The sequence below is a fragment of the Hippocampus guttulatus genome, chromosome 6 (genome assembly GCF_054856545.1).
Source record: "Hippocampus guttulatus isolate MCC_2025c chromosome 6, RoL_Hgut_1.0, whole genome shotgun sequence".
In the NCBI taxonomy this organism is placed as follows: Eukaryota; Metazoa; Chordata; class Actinopteri; order Syngnathiformes; family Syngnathidae; genus Hippocampus; species Hippocampus guttulatus.
In genome coordinates this window covers 10,267,261-10,283,709 of record NC_141266.1, presented here as the reverse complement: position 1 = coordinate 10,283,709, position 16,449 = coordinate 10,267,261, and the positions used below count along the sequence as shown (strand labels likewise).

Here is a 16,449-nt window from a genome sequence, read left to right as displayed (position 1 = left end):
TTTTTAACAAAATCACATTTTATTTTCATCAATTACATTTTCAAAATAACAGAAATGTCGGGGGCGGGGGGGGGGGGGGGGGGGGATGGCCACTGCAAAAGTCTGGACACCTTGCAAAGATTAAATTGTGTTCCGTGGGCGATAGCTAACAGCTAAAAAAAAAAAAAAGCACTTCCCTTCATCTTCCTCTCTAACTTTTGCTCCCTGTCGAGCAAATGAGATCGTCTGCAGTTGAAACTAACATGAAAACATGAGATGAAGAACGGCTGCACCATAATTCTGAGAGCGACATAAACTATCAACCTGGACCACATTGTTGACATTGAGAGGTTTGCTACATGTTGCGTCCATAAAGGCGGCAAACTCAATTGTAAATCCAGAGAGATGGTGCATTTACATCAACTACAATTGTTGTAAACATGCTAGGATTGTTTTAAGACGTTGAGCATCAAGCTTTTGACTGCAAATGTCATACCATTCCATCTCGCCAGGGAGTTGACTATTTTACTTTTTCCTCGCACACTCTCCCAATTCTCGCACATCTCAGTCAGAAGGAAAGGAAAGCATTTTGATATGCTCGTCAAGTACCTTAGTGCAGTTTATAGAAGCAATGAAAATCTACAAAAATATTTTAGATCCTGGGGCTGTCTGTTCAAAAAGCTTCATTGAGTCATGGGATCACAGGCAGGAAAACACAGGTGAGGAAGGCCAATCAATGTGAAACCTAAGAGAGACATCCCTGACTGCCAATCAACCTTGTTTGTCCCCTGTAGTCTCATTAAACAGAGTGGATATTCGACAGACATTCGCTTCCTATCTGATTTCTAAATACAGTGGTCACTTTATATGCACACTCAAAAAAAGGTACATTTGTAATGAAAACACATACATCAACGCCAAAGGGTATTCATTAATGTCGAGAGGGATAAGATGGGCAAGGGAGTCTATGAAAAAGGGTTACTTCTTATTATTAACCTTTCTGAAATGGCTTGTGAGCTGAGTCTTTATTGATGACCGGGGTTATGAAGCCACAATCATTTCTCTCAGAGGCTGCAATGAAAGGTTAAACTATTCACATTCATTAAGCTACAAGGTTTCTTATCGGCAGACTTAAGCTTCAGCAGAGCAAAGATAGTAGTCATGAGATGTTGCCGCAAGTTATCAGGAAACCATTTTGAAAGACCAATGGAATCGAAAGTCTCTCACCGTAGCTATGACAAACTTAAAAAAAAAAATCAAGTCAAGTCAAATTTATTTATATGGCACGTAACCCTTTCATGTACCATGTAACCCGAGAACATGAAACTGTCCACTGTGGTAACCGCCATCCCTGAAAGAGTTAATCACAGAAAAGTCTCAAAGTGCTCCACATGCCCACAGTTGACAAATACTTTTTTTTTTGTACCTTTCATTTGTTATGACAAAAACTCATCATGTGGAAAGGTTTCAAAGACTTTCGGGAAGCTAGAAAATGAAATATTCATTCATTCATTTTCCGAACCGCTTAATCCTCACTAGGGTCGCGGGGGGTGCTGGAGCCTATCACAGCCGTCTTTGGGCAGTAGGCGCGGGGCACCCTGAACCGGTTGCCAGCCAATCGCAGAGAAAATGAAATAATCTCATGGAATGGTCATCTATCTGTCTATCTAATCTCTGCGGAATTGTGCAGAAGCCGTCAGAATGGGAGTGGGCAACTCCGCTCATCGACGGCCACTATCCTGCACGTTTTCGATGTTTCCCTCGCCCAACATTCAGGTGATCAGGTTTTCAGCAAAATCTGCAGAATTAGGTGTGTTGGAGGAGGAAAAAATTGGAAAACATGCAGGGTAGTGGTCCCCGGATTTGCCCACCTCTGGGTTTGCATGTCTGCCTCACAGTTTTTGTGCTTTGGATTTGAATTGTGGGTGCTCAGGCTTCTTGCCACATTCCAAAACCATCCACCTTCAACATCCATAACAGAGAAAAGACCAGACAAATATATAAAATAAACATGGTATTGATCTTTTCATTTTATTATATTCATGGAATTGAAGTAATCCAAAAGTAAATATAAGTCATCAAGTGGCATTATTTTAATATTATGGTACTGTACTTGGATTACATTACTAAGTGCACCACATTCTCTCACAGGTATCGAACAAGTAACTGTATTGGAATACATTTTTAAATTAACCCTTCCAACCCAGCTCTTTACATACTTGAAGCTGCTGCATGAAAGTGCATATTTGTAGCGAACATAAACAGACAATAAAACACAGATTTAACTCAATATGTCAGATGGGTCATTCCCATAGAGACAATCCCAAGAGACACATGCTATACAAAACATATTTGATATGTAATAAAATGCTACTAAACTGGTAAATCATCGATTTTACTTTTTTTTCTCTGACACAATACCTGGTCTCCATGGCAACACCTCACAAATAATGGACTGTACACTACTTTCAAGATGTTTGCCGTGGCAACTACTTGTCATCCAATTAGTCTGGCATTGCCATGGTCACTTAACGGTTTCCTGCTGGCAAACCAGAAAAGAGACACAACAAATGTCAGGAATTCTCAAAAATCTGTTTATCTTGAACCTGCAGGTGAGTTTCAAGTTGAAATGTGGTTCAAGTGTATAATTTGTAGTGTTTTGTGTTAATACTATATACTGTCATTTGGGATCAGGGTAGTGATTCCTTGTTTTCCACGCTACACAGCTTCGGATAACCACCCTTTTTTCCAGGTCTTAAGACTCTGTATTGCCACACTGCATAGAAGAAAAAATGACATTGCTCTCTCCGGGGTCAGGAAGGTGCCCGGATTTCATTTAACATACATCTGTCAAGGCATGGAGACCCCGACTGTAAGTACAAATAAATATAATCCGTAGCTCTATGCACAGTCTTTCAATTCTCTCTTCCAAGATCTCATGGTTGTTGGATCTTGCATCCACCCATCCACTTTCCTCATCTGCTTATCCTCATGAGGGTCGCTGGAGCCTATGCTAGCTGTCTTCGGGCAGTCGGCTGGGGAAACCCAGAACCAATTGCCAGCCAATCACAGGGCACACAGAAACGAACAACCATCCGCACTCACACCAAGGGACAATTTAGAGCACTGGTGTCAAAGTGAAGGCCTGGAGGCCAGATCTGGCCCGCTACATCATTTTATGTGGCCCGCGAAAGCAAATCAAAGATGGCAACTCTTATGATGCTTGCTAAAATGTCTACCAAAATTTAAAATTCTAATTTGTAATAAATAAGAGTGATATTGTAAGCATTTTCTTGTGAACAAACACCACATTTCAGTAACTCAAACAACAGCTGAATAAACCGTTATTCTTGACTTCTTTACATAGTTTCAGTCATAACGAGCCCTAAGGGAAACTGCAACTAAGATCTGGCCCGCGAAAAAAATGAGTTTGACACCCCTGATTTAGAGTGTTCAATCAGCCTTGTTTTTTTGAGAAGCTCTCATTATTCCATACAGGGATTCTAGTGGTTTGATCTAAAAAACAAAACAAACAAACAAACAAAAACCAGAAGTTGTCAGGAATGGTGGCAAAGCAAGATGGCTGGCTCCTGGCTTCATTTGCCAGCGACCGATTAATACTCCACACATATAGAAATTCATGGCCTGAGGGTCCTCCCTGAGAGGGGACCTGTTCTGCCTCTCGTCCAGGCTAGTCTGCTAAAATGTGGCGGATTGATCTTTGTAGCTTTAGTTGAATCTAGTCGGTGCCACGTAAGCGGCTTCTTATCAAATGTAACATTCATGCCGCTAACTTCCTAACTACAACACCACGTGTTAGTCTGCTCCAAAGTTATTATGATAATATCTGTTTTTTACTTACTGGTGAAAAAGACATTACAAAGTTGATCAAGTTGTTCCTGCTGTAATAAATGACCACCGTACATCTGCAAGCCAGGTAAGCGTGCTTGTGCACGTTGGTGAGGAGCGTGACTTTGGTCAGAGTCTCATGGTTAGTGAAGTGAAATTTTGCAAGTAGTTTAAAAACTGCAAATTCCCCCTTTGAGGTAGGTTTGAAGTCACGCTTCGGTGTTTAGCTAACCCTTTGTTGGCACAATTTGCACACAACCGTACACAGCTAGTCGTAGAAAAAAAATCACTTGTGTCTTTATTTCCCTGAAAACTTTACTGTTCAACATTTAATTGTATATTGAATGTCCTTGATACAACAGATGACTGACTATTCGTCTTATTTCAATTTTTAAACGTTATTTCTCCATGCTGTGTATAGAAACACAAAACACTCTAAATATGTGACTTGAGAGGAATATTTGCAATTGACCATGGTCATTTACCTGAGCAACTAATGCAGCTTGTTTTTATATCCCGGTATATCTTTTTCTCTTTGCACCACATATTTGCGACACTGACAGAGTCGCTTCTATGGCTTCTTCCTATCGAGTTATTACATCTGCATCCACACAGGCAGATTACATCTGTTTTACTCAATGCTCTCTCACACATTGTAGCTCTCCTGCACAATGCCGTGTTTCATTCCGCAAAAGACCCAGTGCCATTTAATGCTGTTCATTCCCTATCATTGCATTCGCTTTCTGCCTTCATTTCACGCGCACGCACGCACACACACACGCACACATACAAAATCGTAAATCCACATTGTTGCTATTCCGCCAAAAGACTGAATTATGTTGAGGGCAGTTAGTCATTGCACAGACTGTTTGTCTTTGCTTGAAGCAGTTCAAAGCAATGAGGCTGAAGATGTGCTTGTGGATTATGTGACTTCCTCAAACTCTCAAGGCCACTTATTCTGATTCGGGCCAAGGATTGCTGAAGCCCATGCCAGCGGAGTTTGGGTGAAAGTTGGACTACATACTGAACTGGTCGCCAGTTGGTCGCAAGAGACGGACAACCATTCACACTGTCAGTGGGAAGTGAAGCCACGCTCCCTTCATTGAAGTCAGGTGAATGTAGCACTACGCCATCAGTGACGTAGCTGCGGGAGTGTGAACCTTCATTCGTGGCATTTCCCAACAGCGGGGCTGTTTTCTTGGTTCTTCAAGTTTGCCGAGGCCATCGTTATCCCAAAGCCACACAGCAGAGTTTTGCTCAACAAAACAAACAATTCCTTTTATCAGTTTAAGAGGCAGTTGTTTGTGCTCGCAGTTCCCTGTGCCACTGCAAATCTCCTCTCAAATCCTAAGATTTCTGTGTAATCGGTTCTGTCAACTCAAGCTGTCTGGCTGAGGGAAAAAACAACAACACATTAAAAAACATTTTTATGAGGAAGTGACCTTTGTGGTCTGTGTAGGAAACAGATTTGGAGACATACAGTAGTATAAATGGAGGTTGACTATGTAAACCAATCTGTATTGCATTTAATGATGTGCTATTCAAAAATAAGACTCATGCTTTGAGCAATAATCGATTTTTTAAACTCCCCCAACACGTGTTTTGTTTTAATTCTCAATGTGTGGCATTTGGATGTCTCGAGCCATCTTGCATAACATCGCGTTTCAAACGTGGGAGGGCACAAAACAGCTCTGGGTGTGCTGAAATGACCCGGATGTTGGGAAATCCAAAGTTTCTAGTTTGCTCGTAGAGATCCCCATTTCTTCATCATAAAATGTTCTCAATTATTCCGATAATGTACTGTATTCATTTTGAACCAAACGCTAATAAAAACAAGGTAAATATAGCTTGGCTCTGGGGCCAAGCTATATTTCCATTCATTTCAACGCTCTTGGAATGAATTCCACTTGATACAGGAAAGTGTTGCAATTTTTAAGTGTACTAGAGAGCCGAACAGTTCTTTTTTCATTAAACCCTAAGGAAACAAAACCTACATGTACTGTATAGCATTATAAATAAAAACATATATTCCACCATGCAGAACATTATAAAGTGTACTTTATGTCCATTGTTGTTGACGATTTAATTTGTTTCGGGAAATATCCGTTTCCCTGCGATTGGTTCAGGGTGTCCCCCGCCTATTGCCCCAAGACGACTGGCATAGGCTCCGGCATGCCCCGCGACCCTTGTGAGGATAAGTGGATTCGAAACCGGATGGATGTAAATATTAGTACACTGTCTTCTCGCACTGTGTTGGTTAGCCTTGGATAGTTTATGCAACATTACTTGTGCAAATATTTAAATGAACAATTCTAGAGCATAATGTAGAAACTCCGGGATGAAAAAAAAAGGTCTGTGTCAATCCAATGTGTGTCCTGGTGGCTGCGCTCCTTCGAGGGCAGCATAGATTTGGAGAACAAATGCCCCGGGTTATGTTCTTCATGCATGGCTCCACCTCCTCTTCTTTCTAGGCTACTTGATCTCAAAGAAAGGTCACCGTAATGGTCAGGGTCATTCTCCTTGTATTCCTTTTTTTTTTTGCTTGCCTAGAGAATTATGAAAGAGTAAAACCATCAAAGTGTAGATTAACTACTCTACAGTGCGTTTTGTGTGTGTGTGTGTGGATTCCATCCCGTGTTGGCCTTGTCTCAGAGTCATGAATACACATCAGTATTGGAGCTTGTTGGAGGGGTCGGCAGTTCAAAGCGATAATCATGTTTCTGGGTTTGAAATCTCTCCAGCTCTGTTTGACATTGGCTGTGATGTTGCCCCTCATGGAGCAAGCAGGGCTGCCATAATCACCCCCACACTCTTCTCACACTTCAGTCTTTGGAGATGGCCCTGAGGGTGCCTTAACAGGCCTGCAGGCTGCTGACATGTCCGATTGATCTCGGAGCAACCTTTTTCCAGCTTCATCTTGGGCATTTTCATACTGTTTAGCCCTGCGAAGCCAAATTTCCTTCTTCCCACATGGCTTGCAGATATCTGGCTATGTTGTTATTGCATTTGTTCTGCATAAATCATTTTATCTTCAGCAATCATTTCCTAAACATTCTTCATAAGGCTTTGAGAACTTCAATCCAATTTCTTGTTTTGAAACTGCAGCCAAAACAGAATGGTGCTGGGGAAACAACGTCCCCATTAACAATTTCTTGAGAAAATCAAGATGATGTACTGTATGTACATGCATGTTGCTTTACAGCCACCTTTAACTCGTGGCAAAGGTTTGAGGAGATATCAAACTTGTATTCGTGATGGAAGCGATGCTAACATGCAAGAATATGCTTTGTACATGGGAACCCCGACAGACACTTATTGCACTGGGTGGACTGGCAATATCTGGCGTATTCCCTACAGATGGTGACAGAGGCTTCTGATTAATGTTCCTGCGAGCATCAGTATGTGGCTGTGGTGAAAACTTGCGATAAAAAATGTTAAAAAGACAATTTTTCTCACCACAGCATTGAGTGGATCGAATAAGTGCAGCTTTAGGCAAAATGCAACAACCTCTTGTATTCAAACACATTTTATTCCTTTGCTCTCATCGTTCCTGCTTTCTTCAGCAGCTTTCAACAAGATAAGAACAAAATTAATAGTGGGAGTGCTAATGAAACTAATAAAAAGTCTATCTGGTTTCAAGGTGGACGAGAACAAATGAGTAAGACAGTGTAGATTTTTTTTTTTTTGAAAGGCCTTTGTTTCTTTTCTGCTCCTTGTCTTTTTATTGGTTGCTTTGATAGAAACAGTAAAATGTGCTAATTACTATTTGACTCAAAAGGAACACTCCTGGCAAATTTCTGGTTTATACACGATTCTTTTGAACAAAACCATGCAGATAGGCCCTTTGGTGGCCTTCTGTAAAAATCCCTGCCAAATAGATTTTTTCTTTTTGTCACTGGCACTCTTTTCTGAAAAAGTGAATAATAAGGAATACTTACGCCAAATGACATGATTGTAGCACAATGTATGATGGTTTGTCCAACCTGCCCGACTGCATTGGCTCCCGGTCCACTTGAGATGTGATTTCAAGGTTTTGCTACGCAGCTATAAAATATTAGCAGCTTCCTATCTCGTTGATTTTACGGTACAGTAAGTTCTGTCCCAAAAGCTTCGTTCACACTACGCTCATCTTTTGGTGATCCAAAGTGCCAAAAAGAAGTCCGCACATTCTAGAGCGTTTTCAATTTGGGCACCAGCGGACTGGAACGCCGCCACCTCATTGGAAATGATTGACTCAACTTGAGAATTATTTGCATTTGGTTGAACGAAATGTTGGCCTGTTTGAGTGCCGCTGCTTTTCTTTCTCCAGCACCCTCCAGCTTGGAGTGGGGACAAGGTGACGATGACCCGATTTGATGTCGCCGTACGGATTCTGCATTGACTGATTGACTTTTGTCCCTTTGAGACTTCCGTGATTTAGGGCTATGTAAATACATTTGACTTGATCAACATGTTAATGTAAACTTGCAGAATGCCATGTCAGGGCATTTAGACTGGCACTGTTCATAACTATGTGGAGATTAATTTTACACTCCCTTTTCCTCTACCGTTTGAGCTGCTTATAGTCGTAAAATATTGCATCTCAGTTAAAACACAAAGATGACTGAAATATTGAAACTCTATTTTTACCATGTATTCTCAATATGTACAGTACATATGCAGTATCATCCTGCCTCATCGATAAATGCTTTATATTATAACTCTATCATAAAACATTTGGATCATTGTCAAATGTGTAAAAAAAACAGCAAAAACAGACAAGAAGGCGTGATCCAAAGGGGTTGACAGGCAGGCAGGAGTGAGGATGGAGGGATTCCAGAGGCAACTCAGCTCTCCTCTCTTCAATCTGATGATCAATCTCTTAACTTTTGTTTCTCAACAAATCTGGATTTCCCTTTTTTTTTTGTCCAGCAAAAATAGCGAGTGAATTCAAAGACATTGTCTGGAGGGGAAAGAGTTCATGACTTTGCAGACTCTTCGAGCAGCACAACTGATGTTTATGCCATAGTATACCCGTAGCTCCCACAATGCAACGCTACCAGGAGGCGATCTCTCAGGATCTCCTGGCTGGGGTATTCGGGCAGTTTCAGCATGTTGATACTGGAAATGGGAGACATATCAAGGAAACACGGTCAGAATGGTAGAACTCAGATCATAGCAGCATATGTGCAACTGGAGGACTGCTGGTGTCTCATATCTGTCCAGAAGGGGGGAAAAAAAGTGTCCATATTTTACAATGGATATTTAAAAATAAAAGCCTCCATCTGCTGCTTATCCGGGTTCAGGCTGTGGGGGCAGAGGGGAAGGGGGAAAGTCTGGGCTTCCCTGCTAAAGCTCTTGCCCCCGCGACCCAACCCTGGATAAGCGGTCGAAAATGGATGGATGGATGGATAACATGCACGCAGTCACACAAATCTTTTTTTTTTCCATTTCCCCCTACACTCTTTGCTATCAACTTGGGCCCGGTCCGCAGGCTACCGGTCGATCGCGATCGATTAGTTGGGCACCCCTAATGTAGACGGATGTTTATTGAATACAACATGCATTTATAATCTATTTGGAATCAAATAACTGCACGTGTCAAATTGAAGATGCTGAAAATGACATCACCATCACATGGCTCTTTCCCCTATCTTTACATGATGTCCCAAAAGAGATTAGTTGGTCCACTTGATTCAATGGATTCGTTGAATTTTTATTTGTCTACAGGGTAAATCTTGCATTTGTAGACTATGAAGGGACATATAACTGGAATACTTTCATGATTAAATCAATATAACATTTAACAGAGTACCAAACATAATCCAATAAATCACGTTATTATCATAATTTACAGACCATAACCGATATTTCTTAGGCATTGCGATCTTTTTTTTTTTTAGATGAATTGAGTACTCAATGATACCGAAAGTAAACGATATCACTTCTATTTTTGATGAATACAATTTCTATTAAATCAATGACAGATACTTTTAAAGAAAGACTTGTCTTTTATTTTTGACAAAAGGCAGAATTTTGTCATTCTGCAAAAGAGCATTTGTGTCCAAAATAAAACGGAAACAACTACCGTAACTCTAAATTCAGGAGACATTTGTAATAAATTAAAGTGTAAAATAAAGCTGACAACTACCTGACTTTTAGTCTTTGGTCAAAATTAATTCATGTGTGTAAATGACGACATGACTACGCACTTATGTCAAGACAAAGCATGCGCAGATCAGATGCGGCAATCAGTGACTTTTCTGGAAGGCATCTACGTAACTAGGAGTGTTCTGCTTGTTTGGAGGCAAAAAAAAAAAAAGTTAACCAGTGTGAATGGGAATTTAAAATATGTTTTTTTTTGTATTTTTAAATACATCTGCATGACATGTTTCTTTGCAAATATCTCACATTATATTGTGGAGACCTGTGGTCAATATATGTAGAATTGTACATATTTGTTTTTATGGCTAAATGTAGCTGTTCTCGCAGGTCCGTTTTGCAATCCGGAAATTACGGTAAAAAATGTTCACATCTTGACTGTTACTCTGGGATTACCTTAAAAGCCATTTATTTCAAAGGGGACTTGAACAATTGGTAAAAAAGCCGCAGTCATTGTAGGAATGTAACCCTCCTAACACAGATCCACACATTATTAAACAAAAGTGGACTGGGCTGAAAAGAAGTGCAAGGCGGTTACCAAGTGCTGGAGGTAGGCAGGAGGTTTGAGGTGTATGGCACTGCAGCAATAGTGAACTTCTGTAAGCCGCTGCCTCCCATCAAATAGGCAAAGCCACCATGAGGAACTCTGGAACTGATAGTGAAGGATGAAAGTGGGTCAAGGACATTCCTGAAACAGAATCTAAAGCAATTTTCTGAACAGACAAGCGTCAATGGTGCAGACAAACCTTCCAGTGACAAACTGAAGCATGAGAACTCGTTCCTCCTGAGTTAGTTGCTGCACAACTTTCCAAAACCACTGTGAATGATGACAATAGACAGTTTCGTGAGCTGAATGCTAACAAGCAAATAGTAAATTAAAGTCAAATGTGTTCACGTTTCCCCCAACAATCCTCCACATTTCATACATTCAAATAGTTCCTCATACTGTATTGTTGAAAAAGCCCTGAGCTAAAATAAAATGTTTTATTTCATTCATTGGTTGTGCTGCAGCACCTCTTTAGCGGAAACTTCGGATTTAGTGCTTGCGGGCTAAAAGTCGTGTGTTGATTTTGACAACAGCAATGTGACACACGCACACACGCACACACACACCGGTAAAGGATCCAACATATACTGACTAGGCATGGGCCGATATTAACTTCTGACGATATCATAACCATGATGAAAAATATCACCTTATCACTGTATTAAAATGACAGTGCCTAAAATGTTTTTCAACAAATACAAAAAATTGGGTACATTAAGAAACATGTCACATGTTACATTTAAATAAATAAATGTTAACATTGTTCTTCTGTTTTAATTACATTTAGTAAGACACAGTAAGTCCCATCACTGGTGAGCTATTTTTCGAACAGACCTGTGGGCTACTCTTCTTGTCCTTTGGGCACCATGTTGTTGTTGTTGTTGATTTTTTTCAGGACAATGCACATGAATTAACAAAGAAAAAAAGACTTGTATGTTGGAGTTTACAGAAGGAGCTTTCGCATTAGCCCCGCTCCACATCAACAAGGCCTCGCTTGGCCCCGGATATTCTCTTTATCCATTAGACTTTTTCGGGGCCAAGCGGTTGCAAAGGAGCCAGTTTTCAGAACGATCTCGAAGATGGTTCTAAGGCGTCGGCTGTCTGGGGCCGTGTCATCACTGCTATCTGATTGGCCGACAGTGATGCAGCAAGGAACTCTGTTCCACATGCCAATTTCCTGATTTTAGACGAGCAAGTCAGAGCCGCCCGCCAAATTCATAAAAATACAGTAATATACATAATAGTGTTTTTCAACAACGGTGAATCATACTGACAATGCCATGTGTACAAATGAATGAAGCTTGGGTACATTTTTTTACAATTGTATGAACTGCTGGCCAGGTCCCAATCGCTTCTCCAGCTACAGCCAGGAGCCTTGCCGCCTCTGGCTTAACAGTCGTACCTTCAGCCTCGCGGATGGCGGCTTTAGGCGACCGTTGGAGGGCTTCGGGCGCCAGACAGTGAGGACGATGAGCCACTGTCACGGAGAGGTGGCCATATGAATGAGACTGAGCTCTCCATTCAGAATAAATGAGAGCAGGTGGCGAGCGTTGCGTGCCGCTTGCAAAATCCCAATCGCACCGTTTCATCTATGCAGATGAAATTGTAACTATGGTTCAATGTTGATGAAAACACAAAATACCGTACTTTCTGCACTAAAAGGCGCACCTAAAACACTTCCATTTTCTTCAAAGCTCACAGCGCGCCGGAAATTCCGATGCGCCTTGTGTATGGTCATTACGGTAATATTTCGACCCCAAAATGGCTCCTTGCTAGAGACATGCTTACAACGCAAAGTTCAACCTTAAGGCGATTGGTTACACAGTTGAAAACGGAAATAGAGCAGCGGCAAGAGAGTTCAACGTTAAAGAGTCAATGTTATAACATGCTGTTGGTTAAGTCAACTGTGTTGCTGCTTTATTAAATAAGTTTTACTGACATCTGAACGTTCTGTTGGCATTTCCTTGAGTCTAGTGGATGCATTGTAGATTGTGTCTTATAATGCGTTGCGCCCAATGTATGAAGAAAAAATAGGCCATTCATTGAAGGTGCGCCTCATAACCCAGTGCGCCTTTTAGTGTGGAAAATACGGTATGTCTAACTGTATTGACTGTATATTTCGCTTGAAAGTGGGCGGGCAGTGGGCGTATGGCTAGAAAAGTTGGTTTCATGATGAAGTAAAGGATTGTTTCATCAAATCAAATCAGTCCAAGATGCAGTAGTAAATAAAGAGCTCACCTGGATGACTGGCTCCTGAGGGTCGTAGCCGCTGGTGTACTCAGTGTTCCTGCACCAGTCCTGCACATCAATCTCTGGCATCCCTGACAGGAGGAGCTCCTGCACACAAGCACAACATGCAGTGAGGGAAATTTATTTTATACGGTGATTAGTTGCTTGTACGGAACGTATCATCGCCAGTAATATGTCACGGCCATCTTTGTATTTATGGAGCAATTCAGCATTCACTATCAGAGGTATGTGAATCATCAAAAATAAGCTGTACATCTGATCCGGCTGTGCTGTTCACACAAGCAACAATAAGGTGCAGCTATGCCGTTCAGGCTTTGTGCCGCAAACAGTAGCAACGCAAAACAATATTAAGATTATTAATATGAGAAAGCACACAAGAACCACAGGCCGAAGCAGAGGCCCGTCACTGCGTGTCGTGGGATGCTATGCCCATGCTGCAGGACAGCTTCATATAGAATATACTTCACATGTTCTCAGCTTTTTCTCTAAGTAAATATGGAATGTTACACCAAGACTGACATCAGTCCAGTCAGAAACCCTGAATGAACACAGAGGTAAAATCTCTTCTGAAAGCCAGGGTTACCACATTTTGGTCAAATGAAGAAACTGCTCTCAGACCAGCCAGGAAGCAGCTGACTGCAGGCATCAGGTAGTATATTTGGAGAATTCATCCATCCATGCACACCTAAACCGCCAATCCTCATGAAAGTCGCAGGCGTGCTGCAGCCTATCCCAGCTGGCTTTGAGCAGCGTGCGGCTACAACCTGAGATGGTTGGCAGCCAATTGCAGGGTTTGGCGAATCGAGGGTGGCAGGGCTCAGTGGTAGAGTGGTCGTTTCCCAACCCAGAGGTTGGTGGTTTGATCCCTGGCCATTGCAACCATGTCAAAGTGTTATTGAGCAAGATACTGAACTCCCAGTTGCTCCTGATGCTTTGTCCTCAGTAGGTGAATGAGGTAACAGAGTGAAGCCCTTTGAGTACCTGAGGTAGAAAAGCGCTCGGCAAGTGACAATCCATTTACCATTTAGCAAATAAAAAGCCATCACATGATATTACGCTCTCTCCTGACCAATAATCCCTCTCGCACCATCTGGCATACGTGACCCAAACGGCGAGTAATTGTCCACAAAATATTTAAATTTGACCAAGATTTAACAGATACAATATTTTAAGCAGGGCGGCCTGGTAGTCCAGTGGTTAGCACATCGACTTCAGAGTGCAGAGGTACCGGGTTCAATTCCAGCTCCGGCCTCCCTGTGTGGAGTTTGCATGTTCTCCCCGGGCCTGCGTGGATTTTCTCAGGGTACTCCGGTTTCCTCCCACATTCCAAAAACATGCATGGCAGGCTTGTTCAATCAGCCTGCCATGCATGCATGTCTAAATTGCCCCTGGTGTGAGTGCGGGCGTGCGTGGTTGTTCGTCTCTGTATGCCCTGCGATTGGCTGGCAACCGATTCAGGGTGTCCCCCGCCTACTGCCCGAAGTCAGCTGGGATAGGCTCCAGCACCCCCTGCAACCCTAGTGAGGATAAAGCGGTTCGGAAGATGAATGAATGAATATTTTAAGCAGCTTGTAGATTGGTAGGTGCAGTGAAATGAAGAAGCTATAACAAATAAACTGCAGTCTCTGTGTGTGTTCATGGTCGTGACCCTACGACAAAAATATTCGGGAGATACATCAACACATTGCATTTTGTCGTTTGCAATCGGAATTCATCAAATGCAGAATAAGACCTTGCGTTTTGTTTCAAACTGACGTATGTCAGTAGCATTCAGGGTAGCCATGAATAATTTTGTGCTGTGGAAATATAAAACAGGTTTTACAGTCAATACTTTGAAGAGGAGAAATGACAGCGTGACCGAGGTGTGTCTAACAAACGCAGGGTGGAATAATACAATTGATCCATCTGCGAGTGGGAACACTAAATCTGCCGACACACAAACATCTGATAGAGCTAAATAAGGAGGAGGGGCTTCAAGGTGACCTCAGTCTCCTGTTTCCACCCCCAAGCTAGGCATGGCTAATCAGTCCCTACATTAGAGGCAGGTGGAACAAGCCAGCAAAGCAAAGGGGTTCGAACAAGCAGAATGTCAACTGTAACAGATGAGCAGAATAGAAAAAAGAGGCAAGGACAACTACTTACCAATTCGTATTCATCAAAAAGCTGAATTAGCGAGGGCGGGATGAAAGTGTGGAATCCTTGCAAGAAGGCGTTTATCTGAGGCTGGATGGCCCGTGTCATTCTCAGCTCAGTCACCAGCTGGACATACTCAGCCTGGCATGCATGCACATACAGATAGACACGCACATACAAAGATTAAAGTCTTTGGGAAATGTACATAGACAGGTGAAAGACACAAGGCTCATTGTTACCCTGTACTTTCCGCAGCTCATACTTTATAGTACAGTGCCATCAAGAGAAAGAAAAAGGTACTGCCCATGTACCCAACTCCCATTGGAACTTCACACAGTCTTTGATCATCACCTCCAAGTTTCATTCTTATAGCCCGATTTTATAATTAAAAATTATGTATTCAAGTGTTCATGAACTATAACAAAGAACACCAACATTGACAAAAGACCTCCTTCAAAACATTCGCATGTGATTATTTGATAGACGACTAAATTGTACAAATCTTGAATTCTTTATCTCAAATCCTTTATGAGAACTCAAACACTGAAAACAAACACAATACCTCACATACATCAGATAATTAGAGTTATACCCAACTGCATAAATTATGAATGGCTGAATTCGCTTTTCCTCCTCAAAGCTTAAAATAAATAAAAAAATCAACGGTTTCTCTCATTTAGCATTTTTATGTAATTTATTTGGTGGCGGGCTAAAAAAACAACAACAACAACAAAAAAAACTACCGGTTATATTAATTAACAACTGTCCTGCCACTTGCCCATAGAGTCCAACCTCCTGGTGAAAACTAATAGACAGTATCGATAACTGCCAAAATACAAATTCCTTGTCTTATGAAGAAAATTTTGCTTTTGGTGTGCAGATTGGTTAACTATTATTTGTGGATGTGGTTCATCACTGTACCTTATTGTCCTGAGTCACAACAATGCTTATGCCTCCTGGTTTGAGTGGAACTTCCTCCATGGCACCGAACACGTCTGTTTCCACAGAAAAGGTGAGCTCCAGACCCAGATCACTGATGTCATTGTCCAAGATCCACTGCAGGTTCTTTGCATACTCGGGATCAATGGAAGCCACATCCTGGTAGTTCACCGGGATTCCTGAAACAGCCAAATACACACATGCCCCAAAATATAAGTCACATTAGCAGTCATTTAAGGGAAGCTAGACATTTGTAAGACTGCAACCCCTGCAAAAATGGCGGAGAATTCTGTTATCGTTTTATTGGTATGAGCTGGACTGGAGGGAATTCGGTTCTGTCCAGAAGCTTGTAGTCACAGGCATTCCCTGACAATGTCAACTGCCTCAGGAGTGCGGGACATCAACAGGGAGGTGAAGTCTAATGATAACATCTAGTTTCATCTGGAGATAGCCTAAGGTTGCACTCACACGAGGCGATTTGAACCGTACGGGATTAGGATCACCCCCTCCACCCCCAACCCCGACACATACACACAAACACACTTCACAACAGATTAAATTTTGTGTTTGATTTGAAAGAAGCAAACCAATGCGGAGAGATCCTGCAATTC

General features: G+C 41.8%; 1 protein-coding gene across 6 annotated transcripts in view; it reads right to left on the bottom strand.

Moving 5' to 3' along the window:
* Positions 1-7,338: 7,338 nt before the first annotated feature.
* hace1 (HECT domain and ankyrin repeat containing E3 ubiquitin protein ligase 1) overlaps positions 7,339-16,449 on the bottom strand; it is a 31,112-nt gene continuing 22,001 nt past the window's right edge. For 5 of the 6 annotated variants that reach the window (XM_086113476.1, XM_086113477.1, XM_086113478.1 and 2 more), the window contains 6 exons: positions 15,821-16,017; positions 14,909-15,040; positions 12,755-12,853; positions 10,716-10,786; positions 10,508-10,621; positions 7,339-8,928 (listed from right to left, as the gene is read on the bottom strand). In XM_086113476.1, the coding sequence (XP_085969602.1) occupies positions 8,826-8,928; positions 10,508-10,621; positions 10,716-10,786; positions 12,755-12,853; positions 14,909-15,040; positions 15,821-16,017 (716 nt within the window). In that variant the 3' untranslated portion in view covers positions 7,339-8,825. The remainder of the gene's footprint in view (positions 8,929-10,507; positions 10,622-10,715; positions 10,787-12,754; positions 12,854-14,908; positions 15,041-15,820; positions 16,018-16,449) is intronic. The other variant, XM_086113480.1, reaches the window with a different exon arrangement.